The 19,364-nt window shown below is 38.4% G+C and overlaps 1 protein-coding gene across 1 annotated transcript in view; it reads right to left on the reverse strand.

Moving 5' to 3' along the window:
- Window positions 1-11,402: 11,402 nt before the first annotated feature.
- The window catches only part of LOC106051280 (uncharacterized), a 30,483-nt gene continuing 22,521 nt past the window's right edge, over window positions 11,403-19,364 (reverse strand). Inside the window, exons 9-12 of the mRNA XM_056032986.1 lie at window positions 15,658-15,927; window positions 14,915-15,032; window positions 12,456-12,583; window positions 11,403-11,838 (exon numbers count right to left, since the gene is read on the reverse strand). Of these exons, the coding sequence (XP_055888961.1) occupies window positions 11,681-11,838; window positions 12,456-12,583; window positions 14,915-15,032; window positions 15,658-15,927 (674 nt within the window). The 3' untranslated portion in view covers window positions 11,403-11,680. The remainder of the gene's footprint in view (window positions 11,839-12,455; window positions 12,584-14,914; window positions 15,033-15,657; window positions 15,928-19,364) is intronic.

The raw sequence follows: 19,364 nt of genomic DNA on the forward strand, positions 1-19,364 counted from the left end.
TTTTCCCAATACCGATGTCAACAGTCTCAAGTGTTACACCAGCATTAAATTGTGTTACAGAGCTATAAGCTTTCTTAAGTATGTGCAGGGCCGGATTTAAATATGTGGGTGCTCCAGGGCTAGCCCCTACATTTTTTTTGGAAAGATTTAATAAAGTTCCACTTATGAATGGTTATATCTAACAGCATGTTATATTTTAGAATAAAGAGGTTACAATGATAATAATCTTTATTGTCCATATGGAAATTTGTCTTACAATTTGTACATTACACCAAACAAAAAACATTATAACTATTGATTCAAAAATATACATTCGCACCATACTCACTCATAATATAATAATAATAATAACATATAGAGCTCTTGTAAATTTAATCTCACATTCCTTTTACAAAAGGATTTTGAATTTCGGGATTTTTAGGGCGCCCCTGAGTCCACCCAGCTCTAATGGGTACCTGACTTTTGTTAGGGAAAGTAAAGGCGGCTGATCGTTGTGCTAGCCACATGACACCCTGCTCGTTAACCGTTGGCCATAGAAACACATGACCTTAACATCATCTGCCCAATAGATCGCAAGGTCTGAAAGGGAAGCTTCCTTTTAAACAATATTTAATATACATATTTTAGTTTTAAACGAGCATATTTTTGAGTGTGTTAAGGGTTAGGGCCCTTGTTAGGCAGAGCTGTATTTACTTATTCCGAGCATGTTGCAAGCGGACATTTCTTAATCACGACATTTTTTGCCAACCGCAAAAAATGAGAAAGAAAATGTCATGAAAAGAACAACATAAAAGTTTCTGACCCATCGAATATTGGATATATTTGTATCTCCTTTGTGTAGCCCCGTCTGGCTTCTCTTAAACCCAGACCTGAGTACAGGGGCGGACTGGGTGTCAAGATCGGCCCAGGCATTTCTATACCATCCAGCCCATAAATTGTATATTATACGATGGGCACACAATTCTAGATTCTATTTATTTAGATAATGTATCGAAAGCTGTACACATGCATACAGTTGTTTAATACGTGCCTTAGAGACATCAATGAGGCTCTTGTCTTATAAACTACAGACGTAATTTAAAACAAAAAGATTATTGTTATGGTAATACCGGCCCATTTGGGTACCGGCCCACCGGGCATTTACCCGAACGCCCATATAGCCAGTCCGCCCATATAGCCAGTCCATATAGCCAGTCCGCCCATATAGCCAGTCCGCCCATATAGCCAGTCCATATAGCCAGTCCGCCCATATAGCCAGTCCGCCCCTGCCTGAGTATGTGTAGTACCAGTGATCACTTGGCTACTTGGAATACATACGCATATTCTCAACCTTTGTACACTGCTCTCTCATACTAAATACTAGGATGATTCTGAGCTAACATTCCACTTACCACATCCGATGGAAGATTTAGATGATAGTGGAAAAGCGATGACCCAGGTCGTAAACCTTAAACGTAAGGACTTTCCTGCAGGGAATAGAGACAGGAAAAAAGAAGAGGCAGAGAAAAACGATGGGGAAGGACACACTAATGAATGGATATTTATGCCACATACGAGACTCTAGTTAAGACCAAATTTACAGAATGGTTTTATGTTTTGTAAATGGTTATTAAATTTACCATATCTCGAGCTATATTAAATTTTTCAACGATTAGATTTAGTATGATTTACCTGTTTGTAAAATGCTTTTACATGTTTCGGATGTTCCTTCAGAGTTGAAGATAATTTACTTCCTAGTCCAAACCTCCCGCAGGACGACGGGGGAAGGGGAGAAAGCTGGGTTTGAACCCGGGACCATTGATAAGTCCGAACGACAGTCCAGCGCGCAAACCGCAAGACCAGGCAGCCATAAAGACGGTCGACAGGTCATGTGTTATGCCCTATCGGTCCAACTTACTTTAAAATACAAAACACAACCTAATAACATATTTAGAAAGATACAAAGATACATTTTCTATTCCATATGCTAAGACAAATTCGTACAAGTGTTCCTCTTCCACTAGTGCCATTAGAGAATGGATAGAGTTGCCTGAATCAGACAGGAAGACCCACGACTTGCAGAGTTTAAGTCACTGATAAACAAGCATGACTAGATCGACACATGAAATGCGTAGGACGTAATTATATTCTGTTTATTAAAAACGTCTGTAATTTTTATAAGATAAGGTACGTTTTGCGATTGTCTCAAGGCAGCGGTTCTCAACCTTTTAAGCTCGGCGACCTCTTTTTACAACCCCCCCCACTCTTCCGCGACCACACCCACCCACATTTGCACAGCAATAGAAGAACTGACAAAAAAAAAAACAATCCATTTATCGATGGTCTTAGGCGACACCTGGCAAATCGTCAATCGACCCCCAAGGGGGTGGCGATCCACAGGCTTAGAACCCCTGGTCTCAAGGAATGAAGTTGAATACTTTTGGTTGCTCTCACAGTACAGATCCCGTAAGTCTTATATAAAAGTAACTAATCATTCTACTCATTCTATTTATATTTTCAAAACTTTGTCACCTAGCTTGTTCTGCCATGGACTACGCACTTCTAATATCCTCGATGTGTAATTAGAGATAAATTGTGTGGGACAATGTGTTTGACATGTTAAGTGCTGTTTTTTTTAAACTAACTTAATACGTTTTTATCAAGTGGTCGGATGCTTCTAAATCTGTATAAACTATTCCCTGCATTCATTGCAGTATATTTTAGGACAGTAGTTAAAAGAAAATTTCTGTGAATATGACATGCTGGGAACTTTTTTGAAAAAGACAGACCGAGCCCTGCTTTTCACGGAACAATTCACTTCGCAATGTCGTGACCCAAAAAAAAAAACAATAAACACGCCTGCTTCGCAGACGATTCCCTATGACCAGCACAACACCCAAAGCTTTTTTTTTTCTTTTACACATAGCACTATTCAGGTCATCATTTCATGGAAGAGTCTGGGTGGAACCTGGATACGGATCTCAAACTAGAAATAGAACAGTTGCTGTATATCATTAAGAAAAGAATTACTAGCTCGTTGGCCACATGGGGAAAACTCAAGTTTGAACGTTAAATTTTTCAAAGTAAGAAAAAAAAATACATTTAAATTTGGCTAGAGAATATGTGGTATAGATCTAGATCCAACATCGGTTTCGAACGGATTATCGCGTTCTTAAAAGGAACATCGCGATAGGGAATTTCCGAATGTAAGGCATTATTGATATCATAGGAATATTATAAAGTATAGTAGATCTATACATTCCATTAACCAGGACTCTTTCTCGGAAAGGGGAGATAAATATGTTCCCGTTTTTTTTTTTAAATCTAACTTTCATTAGTTTATCAAGGGAAAGACAATCGCTCTATAAGTTGTAGAGGTAATGCCATTTAAAAAAAATGTTTTTCTTGTTTTCACTTTAAGGCATTGGCGTAGCTAGGGTGGGGGAAGAAGAGGGGGGGGGAGGCCCCCAAATGAGTGTTTTTTACATTAAATATCAAATATTACGCAAAATGCATGTGCCCCAAAAGAGGTCAAGCCCCCGGGCTCCCAAAATGATGGAAAATTCCTAGCTACGCCCCTGACTTTACGATAGTAGATTTGGAGAAAGAAGGGGCGCCCAATCTGATTGTATCACCTCTTTCTATTTTATAGGGACAATTTATTTCTTTACTTCTCGTCATCCTGATTCAACTTTTGATTTCTAGATTTGGGCCGGGAAGGAACCAAATGACGTTTGTTTATCTCATCAAGTAATCTGCATTATTGTGCGGATTGCGATTTGGCATGCTAACTTGATGATCCAAGGTTCAAACCCTGTCCCCCGCCATCCCCGTCGTCCCTTGAGAGGTGTGGGCTAGGATATAAAATAATTATCAATTTTGAAGAAATATCGGAAACGTCTGTGGCATTGTACTCCTCGAGAGACCATCTTTTCCCTTTGCAACTTTTTGTGTGACTAAAGAGGCCAATAAACGTCTAATCTTTCGACTCAGGACACAATAGAATGCGACAACACATGTACTGGAAGCTCAAAATTGGAACCAGTGATATCTGCCCATGTGGAGTATCACCAGAGAATGCCGACCACGTCCTCCAAAACTGCTCTCTTTACCAAGAGGCCCGTATAAGACACTGCCCCAAAACACCCCCATTAGAAAGAAAACTATATGGAGAGCTCCCTGATTTGGAAACCACTGCGCAGTTCATCTCATGTATTGGTTTTGTCATCTAAACGCTCCAGCATAACAATGAGAACGATGAAGAAGAAGAACCTCACATGTTGTTAATGGTTGTTGACTTGTAGCACCAAACTGCTGGTAGAAAACTAAACCGATTATATTATAAACCGTATTATATTTTATCTTGTAAATCTTGGAATGACTTCTTTGTGAACGATACTTTAGCAATAATATAGAATGGTATTTTGACTAAAATCTAACTTACTACAAAAAACACGTCTTTTCACTCGGGCATTCTCGAGTCGTCCGGCCAGGCCAAGAAAGCTGACGACACTGCCTCTTAACTTGCATCATTTACACTGCTGCATTATCACCAACCATTCGCTTCTCACCGTTACCATAGGTACACACACACACACACTCACACTCCATTACACAACAGATCGCTAGTTCACCCGACCCATAGCGAGAATCATCTTATATGTGAAACTATAAAAAGTTTGGTATAAAACAAGCTAGATATAAAACAAATCTTTGAAATAAAACAACAACAAAGCATGTGTGTTTATTGCCATATATTTATCAATACTGTAAGCTTTATTTCCCTTAATCAGTATCACAATAAATAAATTAGTTAACAATGATTAATTAATTGCTTTATTTTTTCATTGCTTCATATTGTTGTAGATCTAAGGCAGACAACTCAACGAAAGTCAGGAGGTAATAATAGACGATGCATTTATTTTAAGCTATCAACAAATAGTTAGACTTAGACTTCCGCTATCAAGTCACAGGGAGTAATGTCTTAAGTTCTAAGAGTCCTACTTAATACTAGAACAGACCGCCGACACACTTCCCAGTGTCACTCCAGGTCTTCCGAACAGCTCACTAATATCACACAGGACAGCACTTAGCCCCAGACTGTTCAGACTCCCATAACTCCAGCCGGATCCACAACAGTCATTCTTCCTAGTCTAAACATGTCTTCAACTACTAGTGTTGAGTGGTGCTCTGATGCGCACCACCAGCGTGGCTCGGGAGCAGAAGTGATACAATATTATGTTAGGAACATTAAATGATTACACACAATTTCAACTCGATTCAATAATGGGAAGTGGGGAAAATAACGTGTAACAAATTTATACCAGAGAGACACAAAAAGTTGATATAAGATTTGTACTAGACAGACACAAAAAGTTGATATAAGATTTGTACTAAACAGACACAAAAAGTTGATATAAGATTTGTACTAAACAGACACAAAAAGTTGATATAAGATTTGTACTAGACAGACACAAAAAGTTGATATAAGATTTGTACTAAACAGACACAAAAAGTTGATATAAGATTTGTACTAAACAGACACAAAAAGTTGATATAAGATTTGTACTAGACAGACACAAAAAGTTGATATAAGATTTGTACTAAACAGACACAAAAAGTTGATATAAGATTTGTACTAAACAGACACAAAAAGTTGATATAAGATTTGTACTAGACAGACACAAAAAGTTGATATAAGATTTGTACTAAACAGACACAAAAAGTTGATATAAGATTTGTACTAAACAGACACAAAAAGTTGATATAAGATTTGTACTAGACAGACACAAAAAGTTGATATAAGATTTGTACTAAACAGACACAAAAAGTTGATATAAGATTTGTACTAAACAGACACAAAAAGTTGATATAAGATTTGTACTAGACAGACACAAAAAGTTGATATAAGATTTGTACTAAACAGACACAAAAAGTTGATATAAGATTTGTACTAAACAGACACAAAAAGTTGATATAAGATTTGTACTAGACAGACACAAAAAGTTGATATAAGATTTGTACTAAACAGACACAAAAAGTTGATATAAGATTTGTACTAAACAGACACAAAAAGTTGATATAAGATTTATACTAGACAGACACAAAAAGTTGATATAAGATTTGTACTAAACAGACACAAAAAGTTGATATAAGATTTGTACTAAACAGACACAAAAAGTTGATATAAGATTTGTACTAGACAGACACAAAAAGTTGATATAAGATTTGTACTAAACAGACACAAAAAGTTGATATAAGATTTGTACTAAACAGACACAAAAAGTTGATATAAGATTTGTACTAGACAGACACAAAAAGTTGATATAAGATTTGTACTAAACAGACACAAAAAGTTGATATAAGATTTGTACTAAACAGACACAAAAAGTTGATATAAGATTTATACTAGACAGACACAAAAAGTTGATATAAGATTTGTACTAAACAGACACAAAAAGTTGATATAAGATTTGTACTAAACAGACACAAAAAGTTGATATAAGATTTGTACTAGACAGACACAAAAAGTTGATATAAGATTTGTACTAAACAGACACAAAAAGTTGATATAAGATTTATACTAGACAGACACAAAAAGTTGATATAAGATTTGTACTAAACAGACACAAAAAGTTGATATAAGATTTGTACTAAACAGACACAAAAAGTTGATATAAGATTTGTACTAGACAGACACAAAAAGTTGATATAAGATTTGTACTAGACAGACACAAAAAGTTGATATAAGATTTATACTAGACAGACACAAAAAGTTGATATAAGATTTATACTAGACAGACACAAAAAGTTGATATAAGATTTGTACTAGACAGACACAAAAAGTTGATATAAGATTTGTACTAAACAGACACAAAAAGTTGATATAAGATTTATACTAGACAGACACAAAAAGTTGATATAAGATTTGTACTAAACAGACACAAAAAGTTGATATAAGATTTGTACTAAACAGACACAAAAAGTTGATATAAGATTTGTACCAGACAGACACAAAAAGTTGATATAAGATTTGTACTAGACAGACACAAAAAGTTGATATAAGATTTGTACTAGACAGACACAAAAAGTTGATATAAGATTTGTACTAGACAGACACAAAAAGTTGATATAAGATTTATACTAGACAGACACAAAAAGTTGATATAAGATTTATACTAGACAGACACATATTTATAAGTACATTATAGAAAGTACCTTTGTAGAACTGGTTAATTACCTCCAGTTATAATTTTTATTTTCCACCAAGCGCTTGCAAGAATTGCAGACGAAACCTTAGGCAGGTCTTAAGTTTTTAAAACGAATAAACAAAACAAAAACGAGGTTGGTGCTTAATGAGACAAGTCCATGATGCGCTGGGATCATAGGAAAACATACTGCGTGGTCTATCTCTAAAGTAAAGTAAATTAATCTCTTTGAATGTGGGTTTACCTTTTATGCGAAAGATCGAAATAGAGTGAGAAAGATGAATAAAAAAAAGAGAAAGCGATAAAGAGAGAAGACAAGAACGAGAAACAGAGATGAGAAAGAGAGTATGAACGAGACTGAAGAGTGTGACAAAGAGATATATATAGAAAAAGGGACTGAGTGAAAAAGAAGAGACATTTTGATACTACCCAATTCTAAGGGTTACCCAATATGGAAACTCATTACACGTTCTAAAGTAATGATAAGGTTAGGTTAGGCTTATATGAATATATTTTTGAACACAAGAAAAACATTCTGCAAAATAATCTACATCAGGGGTGGGCAAATTACGGTCCGCGGGCCACATGCGGCCCGCCTAAGAGTTTTATGCGGCCCGCTGACTCATATAGAAATCATATAAAAATGCGAATGTATTTAAAAAAAATGGTTATATATACATCATTGAAACTTCTGATTCCTATAACTTATGATGAAAAGGTTAAAGAAACATTGTCCCTACATGCCATTCTACGAAATTTGAAGTAAACGAAGATGATGCTAATTGTCAATATTTTGAAACATTCAGTTAAAGACACAAACTCAGGCCAGTTTTTATTCAATGCGATGAAGAACAATGTTGAAGGTGTTTGGTTCGATTGGAACAAGATGGCAAGTGAAACAACTGATGGAGCCCAATCTTTGACTGAGAAAAACAGTTTTTATGAATAAATTAAAGAACAATATTCCAATCATAAGCTCTAAACGGCTGCAGTGAATGTCAAACATATTACTGACCCAATTATCTCAGTGATGAAACTTGTCAGAGAAAGAGGTTTTAACCACAGGCAGTTCCCAGAAGTATTGGAGGATTTGGAGACAAAACATTCCAATCTTCAGTACGAGAGTAGTATCCGTTTTACCCACTGGCTTAGCATGGAAGAAATTATTATGTTTCTTGAAAGACATTGAATGTGACTTTGTTACTAATATTTCTAATGAAGACTGGAAGAGAAACTTCAAGTATTTCATAGGTAGTATTGCAATGTTGTTGTTTTTTCATATGTATGTGCATGTTAAATTTGAAACAAAGCTTTCCCAATTCTCCTGGGCAAGCTAGTGAAAACAGGTGAAACTATTACTAGCGAAATGGTTGAAAAGTACAAGACTTATTTCGATTCCTTGATTGAGGAATTTGAAAGCAAATGTTTAAAACTTCAAGAACTTGGAAAAAGTTTTCAATACCCTCAGCTCACCATTTAATGTAGTAGTGATGCAGCTCCAGAGGACATACCTGAACACAAATTATGGCCTGATACTGAAGTGTTTCAGTCAGTTCTTCCTCGGGAGTTTTATGGTTGCCAGAAGCTGCAGTTCCACACTTAAAATTACTTTGATGCTAAACTTTCACATTATTTGGGTCCTCATATATCTTTCAGCAAACTTTTATTTATTTTGGAAAATATAGAAGTGTAAGAACAACTCGATGCTGACTGACTGTTATTTGACAGCAGTCACAAGTAAAACAACTAGTAAGCTAGTTCAGTTCCACATTATGCTCAAGTGTAAGCACTTAAATACTTCACAATAAGTACAACAGTTTCAGAAACTGATAACTCTTGTTGTAATTCCTCAATTGGGAGTGAAAAAGATGAAATCTAAATGTATATACAGTATAAATGTGAATTCAAAGACACTATAGACATTCAGCTAGCGTTATTTTCTATATATATATATTATATATATATGTGTGTGTGTGGCCCCCGCTTCACAAATTTTTGTTAATGCGACCCTCGATAAAAAAAAGGTTGCCCACCCCTGATCTACATGCATGGTTGAAGCCAATTATAGACACTCGACAATAAACAGTAACAACTTTTTAAAATTTTAAAACGATAAAACTGAAAGTCTAGAGGTCTAACAAAATTTTAACCGAAGAGTTAAAAATTCTGCCAGTTAGTGTAAGGGCGATAGTTGAAACGTCAGACTAAAAACACTCGCTTTGACCAATACTGTTAGGAAATGGGCTCAGGCCGCTAAATGAAAGGAAGGGGGGCATAATGAAACATAAGAGATACATCAATGAGTTACAGGTCGGTGAGATGAAGTCCCAAAAGGCAAAAGGTCACAGCCTAGGGGAAGAATGAAAGGTTCTCACGTGTTGATGTCTAATACTTAGAGATGATGATGGTGATGAAGGCGATGAAGGTGATGATGGCGATGAAGGTGATGAAGGTGATGCTGGTGATGAAGGTGATGCTGGTGATAAAGGTGATGCTGGTGATGATGGTGATGAAGGTGATGATGGTTATGATGGTGATGATGGTGATGAATGTGATGATGGTGATGAAGGTGATGATTGCTCCACAACAACTGGAGCGGCCATTTTTCGTATGAAACATAAGCCAAGCGTCAGTCGACCTTTTCTCGAGTTAACCTTTTGTCGTGGGAAGCGTTAGTCAAGTGGTCAGGCGAGTCATTCATCATGTGAAACATTTGTCAGCGGCACCAAATTTTTCAAATAAACCAATTGTTAGGTGAACCGATTGTCAAGAGCACCAATAGTCTGGTGCACCAAATATTTCAGATGTTAGGACACCATTAGGACTTAGGCACGAGAACCTAATTGTTTCATCAAAAGGGTAAAGTTTTGGCTTAAAGACAGTGACGCACAAGACTCTGGGATTAGAAATGTGACAACTCAGAATATTTTTGTCAGCTTGAGAAAGGTCGCTTTAGTTTCTGGAGTAGGTATTTAGCTTAACGACATTCGACGGTTTCTTTCATTACGAATTAAAATTCTTCGACATCTTTCATCAGCGCCGAGTACCTTTATAGTGTTGGCCACCCTTCGACCAATAAAAAATTAAAAGCACCAAGATGCCTGAGTGTAGTCGCTGAATGAACTCTTTATGTTGTGTCTGTTCTATGTATGTGTATGTTTCTGTTGTGTTGTCTGTATATGAGAAAAGAGTCCTTGCAATCACAACAAATTTCCATAAGGATGAATAAAGCAGTCTTAGTCTTAGTTATTTCATTATTTGTATGTTACCTCCGTTTAGACCTATCTGTACAAAACAAAACGGAGGCACTGACACAGATGAACCAGTTGTCAGGTAAACCAATTGTCAAGTGAACCAATAGGTCAGGAAAACTAATTATCAGTTGAACCAATTGTCAGGTGAAACAAATGTCTGAATAATTTGCGATGACCTCGAATTCTCTACATCGATACAAAGTAAATAATCTTTTAAACATCTTTTACATGTAACTGATATATTGAAGAATGTGAAGCATTGTAAATACACATTGAAAAAATATATAACAATGTTAAACATATTGTTACAAATGAACAGTGACAAGTAAAGGTCAACGTGTGACCCCAGCGAGATGACACAGCACCGAGTGTTCTCTGGAATCTACGCGTATAAACAAAGATAGGATGTGACTTGCCCTCACGTGTTGTTCCAGAGGACGAACTGATCTACGAAGGGGGCAGTGTTACAAATAAACAGTGACAGTTAGAGGTCACTACGTGTGAGCTCGGCGAGATGACACTGCAGCAGGTGTTCTCTGGAATCGACATGTATAAACAACAACAGGATGTGATGTTTCCTCCCGTGTTGTTCCAGAGGATACTAGCAGTGTTTTTGTAACAATGGACAAGCGATTAGGGACTCTTTATAAACCAGAGAGTTCATGTGAAAGTCAGTCGTGAATGAGTCGTCGGTACTGTTGTCTACTGTGCGAGACAGTAGAAGAGAGATGTGTACGACTCGATGCAAGTTAACTAGGGTAGAGTTAACTGGAGTGGACTACTGTCGTTAAAGTCTATACAGCGAACTACAGTGGACTTGAGCCGTTACAGTCGATACAGTCGATGTAAGACGTGTGCGGCTCTGATTCGGTAGACTTGAGTACGACTTGGTTCAGCTTTGGGAGACCTGGAGCGACACTGGGAAGTGTGTCGTTGGTCTGTGGAAGACGGCTCGATGCAAGTTGAGAAGAGATGAATTGCAACGAAGTGAAGAGATGAATTGCAACGAAGTATAGCTAAGTGTAAACTGACAGATATTGTACAGTCTTCTACGCTACATGTTACAGTGATGAATTGTTAGAGTTAATAGTCATTAAAGCTATATGAAACTGAAAGTTTAGTCGTCAAGTTCTTTGCAGTGTTTTTATTTGTGTGACTACTAATACATTTAGCCAGAAGATTCAGAAATACGTAACAATATTCTTGGTTAAAGGTAATACTGCAGAGAGAGAGAGTCTATCACATATCTTCATAGAGAGAGCTGTCCAGATATTGTTTGACAGCGGACGAATTTGCGTAGCAGTTTTCTGCTGGTGTTGACTGGTTCAGATCTCTGTACAATCCTGCGACGTCAGGGGATGATGGAACAATCACAACATCATAGCTATGCTTGTTATCTATAGAGAAAAAAAGGGTTAAATATTTGTTTAACGTATTCCTTACTATGTCGGTATTTGTATACATATTTATCACACATCATTCCAAGGTTTCAAGACACCCTCCCCCCACATACTTCCAAGCAGATGTATTAATTGTCATTCCATGTTGTGTTGCTGTTGGTATTGTCGTGTTTAAGAGAAAACGAAGAAATGAAATAACTCAGTAAGTACCCAAGTACCCAACAAACTTAACTTCAATTCTGAAAGTTGACGCATTGAATCAAGAGCCTTCTTTAGTCACCCCCAAACGACACTACTACTAAAGTTCTCCTTTCAGACCTTGAGCTCTAAATGGGCATCTGTTTCTGTGGCCCACGGTTAACGAGGGTAACATGTGGCCTGCACAACGACCTACCGCCTTTACTTTTCCCCAACTAATGTCAAGTATCCCTTAGAGCTGCGCGGACTCAAGAGTCGCCCTAATATCCCGAAATTAAAAATCCTAGTATTCATCACGATTAGAACCCGGGACCTCCGGCTCAGAAGTAAAGCGCTTTACCGCTTAGCCACCGCACCAAGTACATTCACAATAAAACTGTTAAATACTTTTGTTTTTAAAGTTACCGTATTCTGACCTTTACCTTTGGGATCACTTTTAAGCTGCCTGCCACCAGATGACGCTTTCTTATTTCTGCTTTTAGATAAGCTTCCATTGCTCTCCCTTTTATGTTGACGGATGTTTCCTAAGCATAATCGCAAGAAACTGTGAATAAAAAAGAAAATGTTTTATTTTATAACTTGTAAAGTTGTTTTAAAACATTAAAAATGTATTATATATTTTGAGAGCCTTTCATGACACATGGTGATGCAACTAAAGAACAAGCACTGTATTTAAAAGTGAACATAAAAGTGTCAGAAGACCAACCCGTATACTATTGTAATTTGCTGTTTAAAAATAAATGAATCATATATAAAGACCGCATCACAAACGAAGAGATTGGAGACTAAGACTAAGACTAAGACTAAGACTGCTTTATTGATCCTTACGGAAATTTGTTGTGATTACAAGGACTCGTTTCTCATATAAAGACAACACAACAGGGTTACTACAGCGATTGGACTCACGATGACCTAACAAGTGTAAAAATTCTCTATGGTCATATTACAAAGGTTTGCAAAGACCTTTCTTCAGGAAACAGTACCAGGAAAAAAAGAAGAGGCAGACAGAGAAATTGATGCGAAGACGACGTAAAAGAATGGACGCGTCGGCCTTTGAAAGAAGCTCTATCCAAGGCAAAAGACAGAGAGGAATGGAGAAAGACGGTCGAGAAATCTTGTATGGTGCCCCAACTGTCCAACAGACTAATAGATAGGGGGAGGTGAGGTGAAATTGAGGTACAACCTCACATTTATACAAAGCTTATAGCAACTTAATCTGTCTGTCTGTATGTCTGTCTAAAATTTTTTTTTGAATACGTTATTTCTCCCACACCCATTCTCAGATAAACTTGAAACCTAACACAATTATTTAGTGCCCCTAACAATTTTAGTAACAATACATGATTATTAATTCGTTAAATAATTATCGATATTCAATTATTTTGTTTGAAATTTACAATTGGAAAAAAATATTTGTTTTTACAAAAATGGAAATTTGCAGTTCTTCCTCTTAGATAAGCTTTAGAGCGTGTAGTTAATTGTTTCAAAGTGTGCAGTTAATTGTTTCAAAGTGTGCAGTTGATTGTTTCGAAGTATGTAGTTGGTTGTTTCGAAGTGTGTAGTTGGTTGTTTCGAAGTGTGTAGTTGGTTGTTTCGAAGTGTGCAGTTGATTGTTTCGAAGTGTGTAGTTGGTTGTTTCGAAGTGTGTAGTTGGTTGTTTCGAAGTGTGTAGTTGGTTGTTTCGAAGTGTGCAGTTGATTGTTTCGAAGTGTGTAGTTGGTTGTTTCGAAGTGTGTAGTTGGTTGTTTCGAAGTGTGTAGTTGATTGTTTCGAAGTGTGTAGTTGGTTATTTCGAAGTGTGTAGTTGGTTGTTTCGAAGTGTGTAGTTGATTGTTTCGAAGTGTGTAGTTGGTTGTTTCGAAGTGTGTAGATGATTGTTTCGAAGTGTGTAGTTGGTTGTTTCGAAGTGTGCAGTTGATTGTTTCGAAGTGTGTAGTTGGTTGTTTCGAAGTGTGCAGTTGATTGTTTCGAAGTGTGTAGTTGGTTGTTTCGAAGTGTGCAGTTGATTGTTTCGAAGTGTGTAGTTGGTTGTTTCGAAGTGTGTAGTTGGTTGTTTCGAAGTGTGTAGTTGGTTGTTTCGAAGTGTGCAGTTGATTGTTTCGAAGTGTGTAGTTGGTTGTTTCGAAGTGTGTAGTTGGTTGTTTCGAAGTGTGTAGTTGGTTGTTTCGAAGTGTGTAGTTGATTGTTTCGAAGTGTGTAGTTTATTGTTTCAAAGTGTGTAGCTGATTGTTTCGAAGTGTGTAGTTGGTTGTTTCAAAGTGTGTAGTTGATTGTTTCGAAGTGTGTAGTTGGTTGTTTCAAAGTGTGTAGTTGATTGTTTTGACGTGTGTAGTTGATTGTTTCAAAGTGTGTAGTTAATTGTTTTAAGTGTGTAGTTGGTTGTTTCAAAGTGTGTAGTTGATTGTTTTGAAGTGTGTAGTTCATTGTTTCAAAGTGTGTAGTTGATTGTTTTGAAGTGTGTAGTTGATTGTTTCAAAGTGTGTAGTTGATTGGTTTGAAGAAGAAGTAATAGAAAGAGAAAAGACTAGAGACCTATTCCTAATCGATTGGATTATCTAAAGTGAATTCTAAGAATTGTTATCGTTTACTTTGCCGAATTATCTTTCCCTTAATGTTGGAATAAAATGGATTATGGGTCCTGGGAAGACGGCTGTATTTTGAGAGAATGGCGACGAGGTGGTCTGTGAGTAGCTTGGTGCCCACAACGTAACAAGATTTATTACTTTATGATGACTGGCTGAATATCTAAAAGTAGAGTTACTATTGAATATGTATTTTAAAGTTTTTACACAAATCGCTTTTAAAAACGATCGTGAAGGCTCTGGATTCAATGCGTCAACTTTAAGAATTGAAGTTAAGCTTGTTGGGTACTTACTGAGTTATTTGAGTTCTTCGTTTTCTGTCTAACACTACAATACCAACAGCAACACAACATAGTAGGACAATTATACTGATTGTAATCCCCGCTATTACACCAACAGACACAGATTGATCTGAAGAACAGATACTGTACATTTAAGTTTTTGTTGAGAAATAAAAATTGAAGTTCCCCGCCTTTAAGGCCTTGCCATCTATATGACAGATGATGTAAAGGTCAACTGTTTCTATGGCCGACGGGTAACGAGGATGTCATGTGGCCAGCACAACGATCGTGGGTGGGCCACAGAAAATAAGATGACCTTTACATCATCTACCCCATAGATCACAGGATCTGAAAGGGGAACTGTATTTAATATATAGAATGTCTTAAACATTACATTGATTATTAACATCTGTTGGTCGCATTTAATTTTTCAATTCAACGAGTTAAAATATCTAAAATCGTTTAGATGAGCTTAGAGAGTAACCCTTTGCTGTTGAGCACTGAGTTAATTTGTGCTATTGCAATTAATGCAATTACATTTCTAAATCAAACAGTTTTTCAATGTGCTCAATTCTCACTATTTTAAAACAATTTTACACAATAACTCGATAACATCATATCGTCACACACTAGGTTAAGAACATGTGGAAAAAAAATAGGTTAAGAAATAAAACTAAAGCTTTCGATATGATGAACAATATTATTATTATCACAAATTTAAATGATTTAATTAATTGGCACTAATAAATGTATACCTGGACCAGTTGTGACATTGCCTCTGAAAGTCGTACTCTCATTCCCAAGTTTATTGAAGGCCGTGATTGTGTAGTTATAGAGAGTATCAGCTGTCAGGTCTGACGTCACAAGTTCTGCTTCCTTTACTTGATAAGTCAACACTTGAGTGTCTGATACAAGCGTGATATTATAATGATGTACAATCCCTTGTGAAGAGTTAAACTTCAGAACATATGGAGGTGTGTTTAAGTTACTTTCTTCTGCTAGAACTTCACCAGGTTGAGCTGGCACTGTACAGTAGACAATAATGTCTTATATTACTATCAGGCTTAGCGTATATTGAAAGTAATACATATAAACATCATCGAATGAATTGTCAACATGTTTATAACTTTAATGGATAGATAGATAGATAGATAGATAGATAGATAGATAGATAGATAGATAGATAGATAGAGAGTTAGATAGATAGATAGATAGATAGATAGATAGATAGATAGATAGATAGATAGATAGATAGATAGATAGATAGATAATTTTTATTGATCCAATCAAATGGAAATTTCAGTTTGACTACAATTGATAACCTCAGAGTAACTATTGTAACAATAACACTATAGATGTAAATACGTGCACCATACACACACGAAACACACACACACACTCATAACCAACGCTTTATGAATTAGACTTCTCTGTACTTCTCGATGACGACAGATGAGCTTGTGACACGCTGACCGAAAGTAATAACTTTATTAAACTTTACAACTATGAGAGTTTGCCTCAGCAAAAAAAGGTAAAAGGCAAAAGGTTTTTATGTTTTCAAATGCTTCTTATAAAAGCTATTTCTTTTTACAAAGCTACCCACCCTATCTATCTATCTACCCACCCTGTCTATCTATCTACCCACCCTATCTATCTATCTACCCACCCTGTCTATCTATCTACCCACCCTATCTATCTATCTACCCACCCTGTCTATCTATCTACCCACCCTATCTATCTATCTACCCACCCTGTCTATCTATCTACCCACCCTGTCTATCTATCTACCCACCCTATCTATCTATCTACCCACCCTGTCTATCTATCTACCCACCCTATCTATCTATCTACCCACCCTGTCTATCTATCTACCCACCCTGTCTGTCTGTCTACCCACCCTGTCTGTCTACCCACCCTGTCTATCTATCTACCCACCCTGTCTGTCTGTCTACCCACCCTGTCTGTCTACCCACCCTGTCTATCTATCTACCCACCCTGTCTATCTATCTACCCACCCTGTCTGTCTGTCTACCCACCCTATCTATCTATCTACCCACCCTGTCTATCTATCTACCCACCCTGTCTGTCTGTCTACCCACCCTGTCTGTCTACCCACCCTGTCTATCTATCTACCCACCCTGTCTATCTATCTACCCACCCTGTCTATCTATCTACCCACCCTATCTATCTATCTACCCACCCTGTCTATCTATCTACCCACCCTGTCTGTCTGTCTACCCACCCTGTCTGTCTACCCACCCTGTCTATCTATCTACCCACCCTGTCTATCTATCTACCCACCCTGTCTATCTATCTACCCACCCTATCTATCTATCTACCCACCCTGTCTATCTATCTACCCACCCTGTCTGTCTGTCTACCCACCCTGTCTGTCTACCCACCCTGTCTATCTATCTACCCACCCTGTCTGTCTGTCTACCCACCCTGTCTGTCTACCCACCCTGTCTATCTATCTACCCACCCTGTCTATCTATCTACCCACCCTGTCTGTCTACCCACCCTGTCTATCTATCTACCCACCCTGTCTATCTATCTACCCACCCTGTCTATCTATCTACCCACCCTGTCTATCTATCTACCCACCCTGTCTGTCTGTCTACCCACCCTGTCTGTCTACCCACCCTGTCTATCTATCTACCCACCCTGTCTATCTATCTACCCACCCTGTCTGTCTACCCACCCTGTCTATCTATCTACCCACCCTGTCTATCTATCTACCCACCCTGTCTATCTATCTACCCACCCTATCTATCTATCTACCCACCCTGTCTATCTATCTACCCACCCTGTCTGTCTGTCTACCCACCCTGTCTGTCTACCCACCCTGTCTATCTATCTACCCACCCTGTCTATCTATCTACCCACCCTGTCTATCTATCTACCCACCCTATCTATCTATCTACCCACCCTGTCTATCTATCTACCCACCCTGTCTGTCTGTCTACCCACCCTGTCTGTCTACCCACCCTGTCTATCTATCTACCCACCCTGTCTGTCTGTCTACCCACCCTGTCTATCTATCTACCCACCCTGTCTATCTATCTACCCACCCTGTCTATCTATCTACCCACCCTGTCTATCTATCTACCCACCCTGTCTATCTATCTACCCACCCTGTCTATCTATCTACCCACCCTGTCTATCTATCTACCCACCCTGTCTATCTATCTACCCACCCTGTCTATCTATCTACCCACCCTGTCTATCTATCTACCCACCCTGTCTATCTATCTACCCACCCTGTCTATCTATCTACCCACCCTGTCTATCTATCTACCCACCCTGTCTATCTATCTACCCACCCTGTCTATCTATCTACCCACCCTGTCTATCTATCTACCCACCCTGTCTATCTATCTACCCACCCTGTCTATCTATCTACCCACCCTGTCTATCTATCTACCCACCCTGTCTATCTATCTACCCACCCTGTCTATCTATCTACCCACCCTGTCTATCTATCTACCCACCCTGTCTATCTATCTACCCACCCTATCTATCTATCTACCCACCCTGTCTATCTATCTACCCACCCTGTCTGTCTGTCTACCCACCCTGTCTGTCTACCCACCCTGTCTATCTATCTACCCACCCTGTCTATCTATCTACCCACCCTGTCTATCTATCTACCCACCCTATCTATCTATCTACCCACCCTGTCTATCTATCTACCCACCCTGTCTGTCTGTCTACCCACCCTGTCTGTCTACCCACCCTGTCTATCTATCTACCCACCCTGTCTGTCTGTCTACCCACCCTGTCTGTCTACCCACCCTGTCTATCTATCTACCCACCCTGTCTATCTATCTACCCACCCTGTCTGTCTACCCACCCTGTCTATCTATCTACCCACCCTGTCTATCTATCTACCCACCCTGTCTATCTATCTACCCACCCTGTCTATCTATCTACCCACCCTGTCTGTCTGTCTACCCACCCTGTCTGTCTACCCACCCTGTCTATCTATCTACCCACCCTGTCTATCTATCTACCCACCCTGTCTGTCTACCCACCCTGTCTATCTATCTACCCACCCTATCTATCTACCCACCCTGTCTATCTATCTACCCACCCTATCTATCTATCTACCCACCCTGTCTATCTATCTACCCACCCTGTCTGTCTGTCTACCCACCCTGTCTGTCTACCCACCCTGTCTATCTATCTACCCACCCTGTCTATCTATCTACCCACCCTGTCTATCTATCTACCCACCCTATATATCTATCTACCCACCCTGTCTATCTATCTACCCACCCTGTCTGTCTGTCTACCCACCCTGTCTGTCTACCCACCCTGTCTATCTATCTACCCACCCTGTCTGTCTGTCTACCCACCCTGTCTATCTATCTACCCACCCTGTCTATCTATCTACCCACCCTGTCTATCTATCTACCCACCCTGTCTATCTATCTACCCACCCTGTCTATCTATCTACCCA

The sequence above is a fragment of the Biomphalaria glabrata genome, chromosome 6 (genome assembly GCF_947242115.1).
Source record: "Biomphalaria glabrata chromosome 6, xgBioGlab47.1, whole genome shotgun sequence".
NCBI lineage: Eukaryota > Metazoa > Mollusca > Gastropoda > Planorbidae > Biomphalaria > Biomphalaria glabrata.